Genomic DNA, 19,769 nt, shown 5'->3' with positions numbered 1-19,769 from the left:
CCTGTCAGACAGAAGCCCCCTCTTCCTGTCAGACCTCCCTGACATCCGCACTCCATTTCTCATCTGTCTCATGTTTCTTCCCAGAGTTGTCTCCCTCTTTCTACCCCTCCTTCCTTTTTCTCCTGGAGTCCAACTGCCTCCTCAGTGGCCCTCAGAATCCCTGCCATGTCAGGCAATCCTTCTCGCTCAGTGTCAACATCACCAATGCTCCCGGGATGATGTGAGGGGGAGAAGCGCTTGTTTCAACCAACCCACCCTCTACATTTATCTCAGCCCCATCCCCCTGGACCATCCTTCAATCCTCCCCTGCTCCATAAAAATATCTCATTATCTCTTAAACTCATATTTGCTAATTTGGTCTGCCATAGCTGCTTACATCTGAGATCTGTCTGTCTGAGGCTTCCAGGCATAGCTGGCTGATTTTCAATCTGTGCTTAAAGGACTGACTTCCCAGAGTCTTGGTCCTCAAGGGGTGTCCTCCTCCCCTCGCTAGTCCCTGAAAACCAACCTTATTCAGGACGTTGCGTCTGCTGGATGATCTGATGGGTTTCCAGATCTCTCAGAGGTGACCCTTTCCTGTGCTGTCTGGCTCTCTCTTTCCTTCTCAAGGCCAGTCTGAAAACTAACAGAATCATGATTTTGCTTGAAAAATGGAGAAAAGCCCAGAGCCCTCCCCTAAGCAGCTATTTTTTCCTCAGTGCAAGAAATCAGACCAGGTGTGGTCACCTTCATCATGACCATTCTGGCCCTAGACCAGAAGTGCAAACACCTGCAGGAAGGACATGCCTCTAGGAGCCCCTGCCTTTGCCCTTTGGTACCCAAGAGAGCTAAGCAAGTGGTTCCCAGCAGGAGCAAGACATGGGAGATTCCTGCCTGCTTGCGAGACTGATGACTCACAGGGGCTAACGCCTCTCCAAAGCCGTAAGATTTCAGTTTGTGGGTGTCAGGGAGGTCGAGTCCTATTGTCAAGATGTGGACTGAATGTGGTACAAAGACTGGATATGCAGTTGTGACCATGCACCACACCTTATCTTACCTGGGGAGGTCTTTTTTGCTTATGGAAAGTCACTGTCAGAGGATGAGCAGACTGTGTTTGAAAACAAACCTCCTCACGGATGGATTCTCCTGGGCTAACACATGCAGTTCTTCTGACTGCTTTCAGCATGAATGACCTGACTGACAGCCCCGCGGACCATCACAGCAAAGCCCCAGCGGTCTTCACTGGCCACTCTATGGGCTAGAAAGTTTCAGTGCGGTCCCAAGATTGTCCAGTGCAAGTCCCATCAGTTACCTTTCAGCAAACATTTATTGAGCCCACCCTTTGGGTTCTTGTACATAAAGTGTCACCCACAACCCAACAGGGAGTAAATCACCCGGGAGCTTGTGAGAAATGCACAAGCTCAGGCCCTGCCCCGGAACTTCTGAATCTGAGTCTGCACCCTAACAAATTCCTCGGGTAACGTCTATGGATATTAAGGTTGAGAAGCCCTGATATAAGTAGCACAGGAAAGGGAGATGATGTGCTTCTTCCCTCTAGAAGCTCACGCTCTGGTTGGGAAGGTCTGATTCATAGAAAACAAACAGCGGAGCAGAGTACGAGTCGACACCATCAAGCACATTTTGGAAGGAAACCTGAGGACAGAACATCAAGACCAAGTCCTGCCTCAGCCACTTACTTTCATTGAACCTCAGCTTCCTCATCTGTAAAGTGAGAATAATACTTGTCCTCCCTATCGTACAGATTGTCCTAGATGGGCAAACACTACACCCATATATTGGACCATTTGCTGTTACTCTGAGCGCTACAGGAGTTCAGAGATGAGAGAGCTAGGGATGGCTAGAATTGTCTGGGAAGATCCACCTGGGGCGGGGGGCGGGGGGTGGTGGTGCCTGGAGGTGGCCTTTTAAAGATATTGAACCATACACTAAACTAGGCACTATGGTAAAGCGAGATGGGAAAATGCACAATTTGACAACTGTACCTAAAATAGCCTCTAGCCTGGGCTGTATATAGAGAGCTCCCACTGACCAACTTTTTATCAACTTTCATCCCGACAGTTTGCTGATGGTCAACACCATGGACCTCAGAACCACACACTCAATGCCACTGAGTGCTTTACAAAAGACACAGAGCAAGGAGATCTGTGGTCTCTGGGGAGTGGCTGGCAAGAGCCCACTGGTCCGAACCTTTAATCTAGTTTGGGGTATATGGAAGCTGATTTGTCACTCTGCAGAGGTGACCTGTGAAGACGCCTGGACACTGCAAAAGGATCCTGGGAGAGTGGAACCTAAAGGAAATCAGCAGGTTAAGTTTTTGGGGAATTGTTTTCCTAGATGATGTTTATATTAAGCCTTTGCTGTATACTAGATGTTTTCATGCTTTTTTCCTCCCCTCCATTTAATCCTCACTACGACCCTATTAGGCAGGGGATTCTTCTGTCCCCAGTTCACAGATGAGGAAACTGTGGATTTAGGATTAGAACCCAGGTTGGTCTGTTTTCCAAAGCCCATGACCTTAACTGCTAGGGTAGTGTGAGAATCTCTGGTCTTCCTCGTTCAGTTGAATACAATGTGACTTTGCTTTTGTTGCGAATCCTGGCGTGCTCGCTCGCTCGGACTCGCTGACGTTTGCCTTGCTTGTCCTGAGCTTCTCCAGAGAAATGCTGTCTCCTGGCAGGAAAAGATAAAAACGGCTGATACAAATGAGTCACCACACTCGCTATAATTAACAGTGATGCAAGAGCCAGATGCAAACTAAGAGGGGCCTCAGGACCTGACTTTTAGGCAGCCCGAACCTTGAGCTGCATTGCAATGCAGAAAAGAGTCTCGGTGGCTGGCTGAGTTGCCATCTGCTCAGGCTACATTTGAAGTGAAAAAATGAAACCTGGAATGCATGCAAGCTCCAAGGTAATGGAGCTGAAGCGGGAGGCACCAAATTAATCTCATTTGCAACTGAAAAACCATACACCCAGAACCAGAAAGAGAGTTTACAGTTTATAGATAATGTAGATCTTTGCTTTTACACTTGGCTGCCCTGGGAAGTCGAAGCAGTTTTCAACCTGCTGAGCTGATTTATAGCAAGTAGAGCTATAAATTCAGTTGTACAAGGTGTTCAGCTTATACCTTCCTGATTGTAGTGCGTAGCTGTGAACTTAAAAAAAAAAACCAGTTAAGATTAGCATCTCTCTATTCTCTTTTTCTGCAAATAGAAGTGATGTAATGATAGCATAAAACACAATTCCCACCATGCTATCCATAAGCCCATCAGACCATGCAAGGAGAAGGCGGAGTTCTCTGACTGCTTCTCTGGTGGTTAATTGCTTCCTGAGGTTCGACAGAGAGAAATAAATAGTGGTCAGGACCTGGAGAGACTCAACTAGTGGTCATCGATGTCAGCAGCATCTTCTTACCTATTTAAAAGAGGCTCAACTGGCCTCAAGATTTGAACACAACACAGCTGACAGAATCTTGTCACTTTCGTTTTGAATAGACTTTAATTGAGAGCGAAGTGAAAAATGCAGGTTACATTTTTAGTGTTATCATCAATACGTTGTAAGATCGACACCAAGAGAGTGATGCATCTAATATTTATACATTTCCTAACTTTAGTTATCAAAGAACAAATCATCATCATATATATATTTACACAATAATTTCAAGCAACAGTAAATAATAAAGTCCCTCCCTTAAGAAAAAAAAAGAAAAACCACACACACCCAATTACCTTTAAACAACGGATTTCCTCACACTTGTAAGTTTCTTTTCTTTTTTTTTTCCCACATGTACTTGTAGACCCGAAGTTACTTAAGTTACTTAAGAACAATCTTATCAGTGGAGATCCTGGACCAGCCCCGATTTCTTTTAGGGTCACTTTAATTTTTACAACTTGAAGCCACATAACCAGCATGGTCAGTACACTCGAAGGATACCCCACATGATAAAAATGAATTCCACTTCCTTTGTGTGAGGAGATATGTACATCTCTGAAGATGTATGACTACAACTCAAAAAAGTCAAAAATAAACACAAAACCAAAATCTCAGCTCTTCAATGAGCACCGTTTCTTAAGAACATTGTGCTAATGTTAACATTGAATTAACTGAATGGGAAGATTCTTTGAGCTTTCTCTACAGAGGTACTGATTAGTTTCGCTTCTTTTCTCAGCTGCTTGAAACGCATGCGTTTTAAAAGATGCCTGGTGGTGCGCTCCATCCTGTCTTTCGGGTTAGCCGCCTGCCTAACCTCCGGAATGTCGGACGGGACTCACCCCTAGTGCCTTGCTCTCTGATTTATTTCTGCTGTTGCTGTTAGTAAATGGAAACCATGACAAAGTTTACATTAGCAGACACATACACATGCCCTGGCCTATAAATATTCTATGATAGAAAATGGTACAATGACTCCATTCCCAGTGAAAATGAGCATAAAAGGAGAAAGAGAGGGTGGGGGAACATTATCAACAATGGCTCTTCTTACACAGCCAAATTCAGACCAAATGGTTATGGGCTTTTAACTAACCGGACGTTGTGAGCCACTTCTCCAGGGCCTTGTGAGGCAACTACAAATTGGCAAAGCAGAGCCCAAGTCCTCCGGGCAAACCTGGTAGGATCCAGTAGTATAGGCATCTTGTCTTGGAAGCTGGACGAAGAAGATCAACGCCATTTCCTTCTTAGAGACGTGAGTGAGGAGGAATTTTAAAGTCAGCTTTGAAAAGCAGTTCATACACTGTCCTGCCTGGGACACAGAACTGGCCTCGGGTTGGACCCCTCAAAGTGCGAGCTGGAGTTTGGTCATGTTTCTCTGGTGCATGTTGTGATGACGGACTAATTCGTCTGACCGGGCAAACTTTTTCTGACAACTGGGCCACCGACAGCTGAAGGGCTTTTCACCTGTTGACACAATTGCCAGTCAGACACTTGCAATGGAAAAACTGGGTGCAAGTTCAACTATCAAAGCCCTGAGTTAAATCATCATAAGGCACCCACTCCAGATCCCTCTAGTTCTGTTCCTAAGCTAACGAATCGGGCTAATTTCATAGGCAGCTCTGAAATGGCAGCACCTCGAAGGCCTTAAGGATTAAAATATTGTAAAAATTGTAAAATATTATTTAGTCAGAAGACAGGAAATGGGAGAGAAGGAATGAGTCTAGTTAATGGAAATGTCTGGGCGATTCAGATGTAAGGGGAAAAGGTGTTTGTTTCAACCTCTCCTGTTACCCTGTTTTGTGAGCTGTGTAAATTTTCCCCCTTAGTAAATGGAAACCATGGAGCATCACTGGGCTGCAAGGGCCTCAGGATAGTCACCCTGGCTATTAACGACCAATCAGCATCCAGGAGTAGAGTGTGACTGTAGCTTTACTATCTCTGTCTATATAGATAATCGGGAGGTACGGGGTATTTTTAAATAAACCACTGATACCAGAGCACATGGTATTTGCTTCTTTTTCCTTTGAGTGTTACTCAGAGCATAATCCCTGTTGCACAGAAAATTCTAGTTGAGGCATTGTTTTGAGATTTTTTAACAAGCTTGCCAAAAGATCGAGGCTTCTCCATCTAAGGCACATTCAGAAGTTCCTTCCAAGCCTCATTCTGTCTAGAGAAGATAATTAGCATTTGTTAAGTACCTAATATATGCCAAGCCTTGTGCTGGGCATCATATATATATATATATATATATATATATATATATATATATAATATATATATATATATACACATATACACACATACATACCTTGCCTCATCTATTCCTTACAACAGCCCTGTAAGGGAAGCACTGTTATGTCCACTTTATAGATGAGGTTGGACATCTGGAAGGGCAGACCCAGGCAAGACTCAAATCCAGGTCTGTCGAATTTCAAAGCCCATGCATTTTGCTGTATCCCACCTTCTGGGCCTAGCCATAATGGAAATATAGCTGTGGCTTTATGATAAGTGCCACAGAAGCCATCCCCTGTACCGCCTAGGGGATCTTCTTAGAATATCGCTGGCCCCGCTGCTTTCTCTGAGACATACTGGTCAGGACAAGCTTTGAGAAATGTCCTAGGGAAGGCAGTGTTCCAGGATCAGAACTGGGGGTCGATCAAGCATAGCATTAAACAGTCTGCTGGTGACACAGGTCGCTTTGCACATAGGAAGATATACACAGGGTAGGAGATCAGGGTGCAAGGAAAGGTAACTCTTACCCACCAGATTAGGAGCTCGGGACTAAAGAAAAGAAGCGCAACCAAAGACACCTAAGTAGGGAGAACGAGATGCCATCCCATCAACTCCGGGGCACAGGTGCCTTGACTCTGTCTATAAGTGCAGCCTGTTTGGGTCGAGAATCTGGAGCTGCATAGGGGCTTGTGACATCATGTCTTCCTTCACCTCCCATTTGCTGTTCCTCTGCTCTTCCTGATTGACTCCTCTTCCCACCCCCACCCCCAACCCCACCTCCAGCCATGCTGTCAAAGGTTGTCTCCTAATGGTCAAATCCTATCCCTTTCTCTTGCTGGTTTTCATTCTCCTCAGTCTAACAGTGGTATTCCATTCGGCTGACTTTGGCTCTCTTCTTGATTCTCTTTCCTCCCTGGTTCTGTAAGATGAACCCCAAACACCAAAACTTTCTTTCTCCAACAAAGAAGGCAGTGAGATATGGTGGGCTGGGAGCAGATAAAACTGGACTTGCTACTTACTAGCTTTGGGACTTTAGGCAACTCATTTAATCACTATGTGCTTCAGTCCCCTCATCTGTAAAATGGGGATAAAACATGCCTGCCCTACTCTTCTTACAAGGATGTTGTGAAGATAAAGTGAAATAACCTAGGCATTGGCCCTCCTTCCAAAACTATAAAATTCACAACAAAGTTGGTGCTATTTTCATTATGAATCACGCCAGCCTCATGGAGAGGAGAAAACCTTCAGCAGCCAGTGAATAAAAGCCCTATTCCCCTGTCTCTACTAGTACAAAGAAAACAATATCCACATGCTGATATGAGTCAGGCAGAAACCATGACAGCTCTTGGGGCATTAACTTTTAGCAGAGAGGATTTCACGTCTCTGAAAATAGTGTCTGAGCTTTCAGGAGAATAAATGTTTGGCTTGCTAGAATTTCTGCTGTTTTTCTGTAAGGTTGATTATCATATCAAGCTGAGTGATAAAAACGTAATGCAACAAATTGGGAACAAGAGGGACCTAGCTTATCTCTTCGATTTCATGCTGACACTCATGAAAAGAGTTATTTTCACATCTCTCTTCTGCTCTGTATCCGCCCCCATCCCTTCTTAAACAATATTATTATTTAAAGATGGCCATACACTGTTCTCTCAGCTGAGTCTAAACCTGTGTAGAACTTTTACACTGGTCTTTTCCAATCTCTCTCATCATAAACCACTTCATTCAACAGTTGTTTAAAAAAAAATAATGAAAAATAAATGTGAAGAAAAGTTTACGCACTTGTTTTACCTGTATGAGTCCTGGTGTGGGTCTTCAGGTGGTCGGATCGGGAGAACTTTCGCTGACAAGTTTTACACTGGAATGGTTTCACACCTAAACGGACAGAGAAGGTCTAGCCGCAGCGCTAACAACGTGGGGGCATAACGAGGCCCAGGAGGCCTGCTTCCTGGCGGCCCAAGGAGCCAGGCATTTCCAGCCACGCCTGCGACACCTTCCTCACCCTCAGATTTCCCCCAGACCCAGCATGAACCACCTGATTCTGCACAGTAACCCTTGAAGACCTGCTTCTGTCTTGGAAACAATGATTCCTTAACCACAAACATCCAGCGTCTCACCAAAGTCTCAGCTGTGTCCGAGACTGTAAAAGTGCATCACGTGCTACAAATGGGATTCTGATCTCCACCACCTGTGTTCTTTACTGATACTCAGTGTATCACGAGGAAATTGCTAGTGGGATCTCATTGTTCTGTGGTTTGCAGAGGAAATGTAGGATGCTTCTTTTTTTTTTTTTCCTCTCCTTTTTTTTTTTTTCTTTTTAAGAGAAGGAAAATCCCCAGAGATTAGAAGAAAAAAAAAATTTATTAGAAAGATGAAACAAATGGCTGACCCTCTCACATCCCTATTTCACAACAAAGAGAATCACAAAATCAACCGTAACCCAAGGGAACACACTGCCAGCAACGAGAAGGGAACCTACAAACCTGTGTGTCTCCTTTGGTGTCTTTTGAGCTGGTCTGAACGAGAAAACCTTCGCTCACAGTCCTTGAAGTCACACTGGTATGGTTTCTCACCTTGGGGAAGACACATATTCCATTTGAAAATGATACTGGAAATGGGGATCTCGTTAAAGGCAGCCTCTCCTATTGGGGCTGAAGGGATCCCAAAAGGCCTCCGGCACTTTGGTGGAGTTTGTTAGGTGGCGCTGCCAACTGCCCCATGAGGTTTCAGGCCGACGTCTACATAGGCTTGGGGACAGTGGGTGTAGAATGGGTGGCTAGGTGAATGAGGATGGTCCTTCACTTCCCAGTTAGAAGTAAACGAGAATTCAGGTTTGGAGTCTGACACTAGAATCCCATATAGCTCTGCCACTTAGAGTGCTGGGTGAGGTGCAGTTTCCTAATTGTGAAATGGGGCCAATAATCTGACAACGTCCAAGGATTTATGAACAAATTAAACGAGACCATCCACAGGAACGGCGGAGTGAGCTCAGTATCTAGCACAAAGGCAGTGCTCAAAAATCACTGGCAAAGAATATTTAGACAAATAATAAACCAAAGACGTCTTAACTCCTAGACTGAGTCTGAGGCAGAATTCTGGGATGGATGTGCCTTGGACTTGGCCCCATGAAATAAGTGTTTTATATTTTATGGCCTGAAGATTTGGTGTTCTCTGCTACTGACTTCTCATTCCTGAGTCAAGCATAAATGGCTTCATGGTGGTGAGACGCTCAAGTTAAACCAGGAGCCAAAGCATTTAGAAAGTTTTTGCTATCCCTTTATCCGAGAGAAGTCAGTAATGGGATTTCACAACCTCATGCCTCAGAATGGAGAAGCCCCACCCTGTCCTCGCTCGAGAAAGTTCAGCCAAATACTGGGAACTGAGCCCCACGAGTGCACTGAGCGACCTCAGGCCTCCTTCCCAACTTCTTATGAGAATTCTGAGTCATCGGCTTCTGGGATGGAGAGCCAGCCATCCCGGGATCAGTCGGGTCTTTCCGTCGCAGGGCAGTCCCTAGTTACCTTTCCAGCCCCACAACCTCCTCTATTGCCCCAGTTAATCTGTATTCCAGAGCTCACCATTCCCAAAATCTGTCTTGCACTTGGCTCACACTAAACACCCTTCGTCCCTATCTCCACATTCCTACCCAGCAAAAAGTCTGCAGCTACATGTTCCTCACAAATACTGCTTCTTCTGCTATGCCTTCCTGGAAGCTTCATGTTCAGATTGAAAGCCCTTCCTTCCCTCGTTACAGAACGTATAACAGAACATGTAACGTGGTGGGCAAAGTCCCAGTCTACCTTCTTCTATGCGCTGAAAAATCCCGATGGCAGGAGCCTTTCCTTAACTTTCTACTCACATCCAGCCCAGTGCCACCTGCTTCACCTCTACAACCTGGAGAGGAAAACACCAACTACTCAGTCTCATTTCTTTTCCCTGCCTTTCTGTTGCTCCTCCTCTTTTACTTCCTCTGCCCGACCTTACCAACCCTTTGTGGTTAACTCAAGCTGTTCCTCCTCCAAGAAACCTTGGGATGACCCTAGCTCAAATCGATACCCTCTGAACAAATCTTCCCAACTCCTCCAGCCTCCAGTTTTGTACACTTTCATATATTCTCTTAGTCCCTTTTCATTTGTGTATCTCTTGGTCCCCAAACAAACGATAAACTATTTGAGAAGGGGGCTTATGACTTGGGAGCTCAAAGGCATGACTTTGAGTCCTGCTTCCACTATATCCTACCCACCTGATAATTGTTTTATGTGTGAGGATTAAGTGAAATAATGCATGTAGAGAGCCTGGCACATAGAAAGTATTTTATAATAGTCTGCACTATTATTTAATTCCCTCCCACTCAGTATTTAATATAATAGTCTGCACTATTATTATAAGTAAATTTTTTTAAAATGCACTCTTTCAAGAAGGGGGTCACAGAATTGTTATATACCAGCCTTCCTTGTCTTCTGCCAGCAAGAGCTTCTTAAAGGCTCCAGCGGATTTGGTAGTCTTGGCTATCTTCTCCACGGTCTTCCCTTTACACAGACTGCTATTTTCTAAGTGCCTTTTACATTAAAAGTTTCTACGACCGTAATACCTTCCATATATTCCCTCACATTTTTCCAGGCAGAATTTTACTTCACCAGTTTCCCTTATAACCTTAACATTTACTTTTCAAGTGATCCTATTTGGGGAAATATACAAAAATAGAACATGCCACACTGGTTGTCTCATCTATAGTCTCAAAGCAAGTGGTCTACTGAGTGCAAACGCAGGTTTGTGCCAGAATGGCATCTTCCAGATGCAATGACTTAGCAAAGTCTAATGGTTTCAATGCAGCTCACTTTCTTTTCCTGCTTCCCCAAAGCTAAATCAGCAGTAACAAGAAAATAATAATGGTGCCCGTACCAGCGAAGCTGTTCTTCAGTTGTGAAAAGAATGGCACCAGCTTCCATGTGGGAAAGCCTGCACTGTCCCCTGTTTCTCGGTAGCGGAGCCCCAACCTCATTCCCATCCAGTACCCACAATGCCAAGAGCCAACATCTGTGAAACAGCTCTTCACAGTCAACGTGGCCAACAACCAGATGAGGCCAATTCTCTTTCCCAGAGTCACACTCCTGGACCTGCAGGAAAATCTAGTTTTCTTTAACACATCATCAAAAATCATCGTCTCTTTATTTTAAAGATTGAAAAACAAAAACTAAACCTACGATCCATTTTCCCATTCCTATCTGGTTGTGAAACAGTTAAGTTTTCTTTGGACCATCTCTGCATAATTTTAGGATTACCTTGCCCACCAATCTCCCAAAATCATCTGATTACCAAACTCCCAGGCTAGCTAATGGTACTCTAATAATGATGCTAATGGTATTCTAATAGTAACACTATCATTTATCCAGACCTATTGACATAAGGTACTATACTAGGTGCTTCATACCTCTAATTCCTTTAACTCAATTTGATTTTAAAATTTAATCTGGTCTTGACAATTGTATAAGGTAGGCATTACCAACTCTACTTTTCACTTGAAGCAAATGAAGTTCTAAGAAAGGTTAAGTAACTTTCTCAAGGTCTCGCCACTTGGTGGTAAAGCCAGAATTCAAACACAAGTCTCTTTAATTCTGTGCAACTCTCTTTCCACCGCTCGGCTCTGCCCTTCCTGAAGACAGTTTACTGACTTCTTTATTAAAGGATGAACAATCAGGGTGCAAAATAGCCCTGAAGCCTTTTTCTATCACCTGACTAGACATTTCAAAGAAGTGCCTACTTTCCATCTGAGAAATCACCTGTGTCCTTAGTGGTGTGAGAGCAGGAGCTCCTGAACCACCCCTGCCCAAAGGCCACTGCAACGGAGGCTGGACAATGGGCACACTTACCAGTGTGCTTCCGGCTGTGCATCTGTAAGTGGGACAGCTTAAAATATCTCTTATTGCAGCCCGGGTAAGCACACATGAAGGGGCGTTTCTCACTGGTCTCAGATGCTGACCGGACAAGAGTCGGAGCTACTCCAGGCACGCGCCGCACATCCTGCAAGCAGAGTGTGAGAGAAATGGAGGCTTTAAGCCACCTGTGAACATGCATGTCAGACCGGAGGGAAAAAAGCGTTGGAATATACCCAAGGAAGGGGTATACACAAGGCCTAAAACCATTCCCCTCCACACCCAAGATGCCCACAGCAGACATCACTAATGGATGATAGATCAGAACATTCTACAATATAGGCTCTCGAGTCATCACTAATGATCAACCAGAACCGGGACTTGAAATCTGTTTGGGGTCGCTGATCCAGGGCATCTGGAAAAGAAGTGCTGGTGATTGGAAGAGCTCCCACCCCATCCTTTCTCTCAGCTTCTCCACCTGAAACAGCAAGGTCTGGACGTCCAAAGTGCCAGATTCTAGTCCATTCCCTCCCATTCAGACACATGGTCACATGACCTGGGCCTAACATGCAATGCATGGGGAAGTTCTTACTCAAGAGAAATGTGGGATACTAGATGAGCCCCAAATTGACCAGACCTTCCACGTGTGAGTAAATGACAAGAAGAAGGAGCCTCTGAGATTTCTCGGTTCTGTCTGTGAAGGGGAATTGAAACTACCAGAGGTCCCATGGGGCCAGTGCAATCCTTTAACAATGAACCAGAAAACACTGTATCTGCCTTCCTTGCACTTTACATGTCCTTCACGGGGTGTTTTGTTGATCCCCTTTATTTAGTAAGAGTGAGTTTGTGTACAGTCAGTCCTCCATGAGAAGGAGCTAGAGGAAAACAGTGAGGCAAACTCCCCTTTCTGCTCTTAGGATCAATGAGTCATAGACGGGAGCAGCAGAAGTGCCCGACGGGTGTCTGAATCCTCATTTTCTTACAGATGTGCAAGTCAAGGCCAAAGGGTACATCCATGTTTGTGTTAATACCTGGAACCACTTCTGAGCTGAACCCACTCTCTGCTCCGTGCGTTATCTACACCACCCCCAGGTTTACGTCCTGGCTTTTATTTCACACTGCCTTGCATTGTGAGATCTTCTATTTTGAAGAAAAAGTACTGCAGTGACATGCAACTTTGCTGGTGATAGGCCATAGTGCGCAAGGCAAATGGTGGCATAAATTAAAATGGTGAGCCAGCTATGTTTGATTGGCATACTCCAGCAGGAGAAAATGAGTGGGTAGTGAAACTGGTCTGGAGTCTATCAGAGGCCATGGCAGTGAGTATGACAAACTGCGCTTGGTGGAAAGGAAGGCAAGGAGCTTTTTTCATTTCCTTTAATTCACCCTAGATGCAGCACACAGGGCAATAGGATGTAATTTCGAGTTGTCAGTGTCAGTCAGGGTCCTGGTGGAAGATTCTAATGGTATTTGTTGGAGGAGAGACTGGACGACTCTTTCTATACTTTCATCAGATTTCCGTATTTCCGAAACCCTTGATTTCACCCCCACCATTGGAAGGCCTGGGGTGAGGGAGCATGCTGTTCTATCACCATGACGCTTCTGGAAACATTAATCAGAACATCTCAGAGCTCCTTACCCCACACATCACGTGGGGACCTGGCCCATACACAACATATTTCTGTGTACTGACTATTCTGGTGTAAGTCTCACAGCTGTTACTCATGTTGCAGCTACTAAGTCACATGCAAAAGTCACAAATGCAAACCTTTGGTAACTGCATGTGGTTCTGACTGCCCAAAAGAGGCTCTGCGGAAGTGGCCTTCCACTGAGTTTCCCAAATTCTCCAAAATATTTACCTTGCTACTTTACTTTCTTCGCTCTCCTTGGAGACACCCTCCTCCCCAAAATTGTTCACAGCCCTCTATCTCCCTAAGAGGTAGTATAACACAGTGGTTAAAAACAGGGGTTCTGGAGTCAGGCAAGACTTGTGTTATAAATCTCTGTGCCACCTCTTACTAGCTATGTACTTTTGGACAAGTCACCCATCTTCTCTGGACTACAGTTTCCTCACCCATAAAATGGAGATAATAATAGTACCTACCTCATAAAGGTGTACTGAGGATTAAATGGGGGGAGGTCCATGTGTAGACATGGGGGGAGGGAGTCCATGTACAGACACGGAAGAAGCTTAATTGCATATTACTAAGAGAAAAAGTCAGTCTGAAAAGGCTCCAGACTGTGGTTACAACTCTACGACATTCTGGAGAAAGGCAAAACTATAGAGACAGTAAAAAGAGCAATGGTTGTGGGGATGGGGGAAGGGGAGAGGGGGGAGGGATGAATAGGTGGAGCATCAGGCATTTTCAGGCAGTGAAACTATTCTGTATGATATTATAATGACAGATACATGGCATTACGCATTTAACAAAACCCATCGAACTACACGACACAAAACAAAACCCTATGTCAACTATGGACTTTAGTTTACAATAATGTGACAATACTAGGTCATCCCTTGTAACCAACGTACCACATCAGTGCAAGATGTTAGCAACAGGGGAGAGAATGTGGGGAGACGAGGAAGGAAGAGGAAAGATAGGGGAACTCTCTGTCCTTTCCCCATCATTTTTCCTTAAACCTAAAATTGCTCTTAAAAAATTAAGTCTATTAAAGAAAAGTCCATGTATAAAACTTAGCACAATGCCTGGCATATATAATAGAAAAGTGTCCGGCCTTAGGGGGTGCTCTTATTATTGTTACTGTGATGATTAGCAACACTTGACAAGTTAGACAAGAGTCTAACTCTGGGCGCTTTACAATGCAGACCAAGCAAGTCTTCTTAGAAGCCAAAGGTCCAGGTCATTACTTCAAGCCCATTTAGCCCCAATATAAGAGCTGCTCAGCCCACCACAGAGAAAGCGAATTAAGCAACAAAGGAAGAAAGGATGGGATTCTGCAGGAAGCATCTCGATATGAGTCAGGGAGGCAGCCCCCTTCACTCTGGCCCTATGGGGAGGTGGCAGCTGCCCTGTCTGCCCCAGTGGAAGAGGAGGAGTCCCTGATGTCACAGGAGCCTACAATTGGGAACAGACTTGCCAGGGACAAATGGGCATCAGCAAGGAAGTGAAAGGATATTGAGTAGGGGAAGAGGCAGTGAAGTCTACTTCCAGCCAGGGCCCGAGTACTCACCTGGATGCCCCTGAAGACGCCGTGGGTGTGTATTCTGTACTGGGCACCACAGAGGATGGGTGTGGTGTGGTTATCGCTCTCATACCCCGCGCTGTGGCTACAAACACAAAGAAGGGAGAACAAGGCTCAGGTTGGTCCACAGGCGCCATTTGGAAACGTGCATCTGCAGCAGAAGGAATGGCTTTTAAAAGCTCACAGGGTAAGAGTCGGTTTTGGCCTCACTCCACTGGGGCTACTTTGGAAGCAGGGATTTGTGATGGGTGGGGCTGCTCAATCCTCACGTCACCACCACGCAGCCTTCCCTCAAGTTCAGATTCTCACACACACCGCACCGTCTGGGTCTATGCCTCTCTCAGACAAGCCAGGAAAAGTCACAGTGGCAGGATTTCATCCCCAGCAAGTTGTTCACCATTTAGACGGCAGGGCTGACAGCTGTGAATATCTCAGAAATGAGCAGATGCCTCAAATTCACATCAAGTATAGTGGTTTTTTTACAGTGTTTTTTTTTTTGTCAGCACCTCATGACTCAGTTTTGACCAGATAGCACCAAGAAAGTGATGACACTTACAAGAAGAGATGTCACATCCTCAGACGTGGGGGTTACACATCTGTGGCCCTGCTCCACTTAACCTACGATCAGTTTTCCAGATCAACTTAACTCTTTGCAGCCAACCCATGCCATAGGTGGACACTGGGTAATCTTCCTCCAGCATTAGATGGACTAGCCCCCTAGTCGACGCTCAGGTTAACCTTGGACTACTAGTGAGAGCTGAGGGATGTGGAATGTTGAAAAGAACCACTTGGAAGGGGTGGATGTTCTTCTCTAAAAGTATCCCCTCCTTCAGGAAAAAGCTGCTATCTGTTCTGTGGTTACTTTACTTCCAAAGGAGGGAGAGTAAGGATTCTTATCCACAGTGGCCGCACATTATAATCACATCTCACATCTAGAATCACCATGGAGAGCTTTTATGAAATACCTCTGTGAAATGGTACAGCTGCTTTGGAAAATGTCTGGCAGCTCCTCAAAAGGTTAGACATAAAGTTACCATATGCCCCAGAAATTCCACTTCTAGGTATATTCCCTGGAGAAATGAAACATAGGCTTACACAAAAACTTATACACACTATTTATGAGCAGCATTTATTCATACTAGCCAAAAGGTGGAATTAACCCAGAGGGCCACCAGTTGATGGGTAGATAAACAAAATATAATATATTCATAAAATGGAATATTATTTGGTGATAAAAAAGAATGAAATACTGATACATAATAATGTGGACAAACCTGGAAAGCATGCTAAGTGAAAGAAGTCAGTCACAAAGGACCACCTGCTGTGTGATTACGTTTATATAAAATATCAAGAATAGACAAATTTATAGAGACTGAAGGTAGATTGGTGCTTGGTTGCTTAAGGCTGGGAAAGTTAGAGAGAAATAGAGAGTGATTACTGAAAATGTCCTAAAATCGGGTCATAGTCGTACGACTCTGTGAATATACTAAAACCACTGAACTATATCCTCCAAATGGGTGAACTGTACGGTATATGAAACACGGAAGGCTGCTTTAAAAAATTACCGCTGGGGCAAGGAGTCCATGGTTCAGTATATTTTTAAGCCTCCAGGTACAATTAACTGGCTGGCAGGGCTGAGAACCTCCACTCTCCGCCTGTTACTCTAGAGATTCCAGGGGTCGGGTTGCCAGAGGTAGGTAGTTTGGCTGATGAGCCCACTCCATCTGAAGGTGGAGGGAAAGCCCGGGGTTGGCTCAACTCGCACTCACCCAGAGGAGAGAATTCCTAGGAGGGAAGAGTGTCTGCCAGGATGACTGACGTGTCCACACACCCTGCGGCCACAGCAGCTGTGGGGTTTCACATTTAGTTCTGGCTCCGAGCTTTTTAGCAAGAACCGTATGTCTGCTTTGCATGGAGCAATGATGGCAGTTTGGGAAGGCGGGTAGCAGTTCGCTTTCCCTAACATACGACACCTTGTCTTCACATCTTTCAGGTGATTTCTGACGTCTCTGGAGGAAAATGTCCCAAAGAGCTAACCCAGGGTCAAATGCACAAAAATTGGAAAGACTTGCCAAATCCAGATAGTATCTGCCTTTCTGAACTTTAGAATGTGCTTGCCAAGAAAAAGAGGCCGTGTCTGCGTTCCTTACAATTATATAGACAGTGGGGAAGTGAGAGTTGATGACAATGGTGATGGGGCAGCAGAAAGAGGACAGGACAAGAATGCTGCTGCCAGAACATTCTGCCTCAAAGGCTGTGAAGAGATGCTGTCTTTGTTTGGTTTAACCTTCTGTGTGCAGCCAAAATGTGATTTACACATTTTCTAGGGCTGAGAGATCTCTAGGGACACAACAATAGAAATCTGAGTTATGTTAAAGTTCTGCCATCAAAAGGGAAGAATTAGGAATCTCCTGTCTTGGCAGCTAATCTCTGTCTGCGTGTTTCTGGGTTCCTGGAGGGTAGAGGGCACAGGCAATGGACTTTCCTCAGAATACTTGTCCCAGAAAATGAAGTGTTGCACCACTCAAAGAGAATGACATGTGCTTACTGCCAGATACAAGCCAACAAACAAAAGAAGCAACAAGCAACAAGACTGTACCTGCCAAATATGCCACTAGATTCTTCTACCAGGTCCATGAATAACAAAGACAGCTGGGCCCCTGCCTACTGGCTCTCGTGTCCCCAGAAGACAAACACACCAATGCAATTCCACACAGAGGAAACCCTGCAACCCAACACTCTCCCCAGTGTGGCCTGCCCAGAACACCAAGTACAACCCGTGGGCATTTAATATGGTGATAACTCTCTCTAGATAAATAAAGGAAAGCAAACGGTGGTCTTGGAACCATACACTATCACAGGTAGAAAGGTCATCCATTCTGACCCCCTCCCCGCCCCCAATCAAAGCTCCTCCAGCTCATCTTCAACCGTTGAACAATATGACTAGTGACAAGTTTTCAAGGCAGCCCATTCCATTTGGGAAGAACTTTCATTGTTAGGAAAGGCCTTTCTAAACCAAGCTGAAACATGCCTCCTCATTTCTGTCATTTGGAGAACCACAGAGTATTATTATTTTGCAGCCATCTCTGTGTATCTCCTCTGCTCTATGGAAAACTTAGCCTTGAGGATAGAGACCACCTTGCTCCTCTCTGTATCCTCTCAACTTAGTGACTGAAATAGGACATACAGTCCATAAATGTTCATGAGATGGACTGAATCTAACTCCTCTTCCATATGACAATACACATAAAAGGTATTTGAAGACAGCTCTCCAGACTACAGAGCTGTGGTTCTCTGAACTGTTACAACGTGAACTGGTGTCAAATTCCTTTGTTATCTGGATCCTCTTCTTCATTTTTTTGATTTGGCAGTCTTTTAATGTAATTAGGAATTTGTGACAGAGGCTTGCTTAAAATTAAAAATACGCCAGTGGGAAATTTGGAGAATGGTATCATGCAAAGGACCCAATCAAGGTTGTTAGATATGGCATGTGCATATATCTTAAGAATTCTTATTCTAGAGTGGCCAGATGGCTCAGTTGGTTAGAGTGCGAGTTCTGAACAACAGCGTTGCCAGTTCGATTCCCACATGGGCCAGTGAGCTGCACCCTGCACAACTAGATTGAAGACAACGAGCTGCAGCTGAGCTGCCCCTGAGCTTCTGGAGGGGCAGCCGGATGGCTCAGTTGGTTAGAGCGCCAGCTCTCAACAATAAGGTTGCCAGTTCAATTCCCCCATGGGATGGTGGGCTGCGCCCCCTGCAACTAAAGACTGAAAACGGCGACTGGACTTGGAGCTGAGCTGCACCCTCCACAACTAGATTGCAGGACAACAACTTGGAACTGATGGGCCCTGAGAAAGCACACTGCTTCCCCAATTAAAAAACAAAAAAAGGACTTTAAAAACAAAAGAATTCTTATTCTTAAAATCTTAACTGATAAAAATTTCCTCTGAGAAAGCCAAAGCCTTTCTACCTTGGAAATGAGTTTGCTTCAGGGGTATTAGGTCTACTCCCAATATGTCGACATAAGAAACGTCCAAACCTGTGGAGAATTTTTATAAGAGTTTATTTGAGCCCAAACTGACAACATATGCCAGGGAGCAAGATCTCAAATGCTCCTGGACCCTCTTCTCCTTGATCCCCTTCATTTTGTTAAGTGCCTCTCAAAGTGTGGGTTTAGGATGGATCCCAAAGCCCCAGAAGAGTATTTCTATGAGGGATTGGGGACGGAGGGTCATCTACAAACACAAAAGCCCTTAGAATCAGGGAAGTGACATCAATGCCTAAGACTGGAGAGCACATGCCTCACCCAAAGGGGTTCCATTCCAAATTTTTCAAAATCAATACGCGAGTCAAACACAACATGATGCATTAGGACCACTGCCAGGGCTCAATCTCCGGGCAGGGGGCAGGGCTTCCCCCCTTAATCGGGACAGAGTACTGCTATAGACACACCTAAGAGCGCATCCCTTAGCACTCAGGTCACACTGGTCTTCCTCATTCAAATAAAATCTCCAACCACCACCCCTACCCCAGTATGAACTGCAATTAAGGCAGGTATCTCCAACCTTCAGCTTGAAGACATGATTTTTTAAGCTGCAATTCAGGACTCCAAATATATCCTTCAAATTCCATTCTATTTCTTTGAGCAAATCATTCCCAACTGTTGAAATCTTTTTGACTCTTGATTTGGCTTTCAAAACATTGTCTTCCATTTCATGCTATCTCTACATTTGAAAAGCACCTTTTCACTGTTTCATAAGAGGAAAGGTTCTTCCCTGCTGTTGTTGGGAACTATTATATTTACAATATGTGTAACTGTTCTCTGGTATTTAGGAAGTAATAGGGTTCTAGAAGGTCTCTCCATGGGGCAACCTGAGAGAGAACCCAGTCATTTTGATGGGTCCAGTCTAAGAGAACGTAAGTCAGCAGGAGTTAACCTGAGACAGAAAGGCTCAAGATGATGGCAGAGACCATTAGCATATTAGCTATTGTTAAAACCCAGCTGCTAGCTTAGATGGTCAAGTGAAGCCAAACT

At 44.8% G+C, this 19,769-nt stretch overlaps 1 protein-coding gene across 4 annotated transcripts in view; it reads right to left on the bottom strand.

Annotated features, from left to right (window-relative positions):
- Nucleotides 1–3,475: 3,475 nt before the first annotated feature.
- Nucleotides 3,476–19,769, bottom strand: part of WT1 (WT1 transcription factor) — a 47,513-nt gene continuing 31,219 nt past the window's right edge. For 2 of the 4 annotated variants that reach the window (XM_033120574.1, XM_033120576.1), the window contains 5 exons: nt 14,720–14,816; nt 11,525–11,675; nt 8,138–8,227; nt 7,446–7,529; nt 3,476–4,889 (listed from right to left, as the gene is read on the bottom strand). In XM_033120574.1, coding sequence (XP_032976465.1) covers nt 4,768–4,889; nt 7,446–7,529; nt 8,138–8,227; nt 11,525–11,675; nt 14,720–14,816 — 544 coding nt within the window. In that variant the 3' untranslated portion in view covers nt 3,476–4,767. Of the gene's footprint in view, nt 4,890–7,436; nt 7,530–8,137; nt 8,228–11,524; nt 11,676–14,719; nt 14,817–19,769 lie in introns of all 4 variants that reach the window. The other 2 variants (XM_033120573.1, XM_033120575.1) reach the window with 2 other exon arrangements.

Source organism: Rhinolophus ferrumequinum, chromosome 11 (assembly GCF_004115265.2).
Source record: "Rhinolophus ferrumequinum isolate MPI-CBG mRhiFer1 chromosome 11, mRhiFer1_v1.p, whole genome shotgun sequence".
NCBI classification, from domain to species: domain Eukaryota; kingdom Metazoa; phylum Chordata; class Mammalia; order Chiroptera; family Rhinolophidae; genus Rhinolophus; species Rhinolophus ferrumequinum.
The sequence above is the reverse complement of the archived record's forward strand: the minus strand, read 5'-3'. Positions and strand labels throughout refer to the sequence as shown.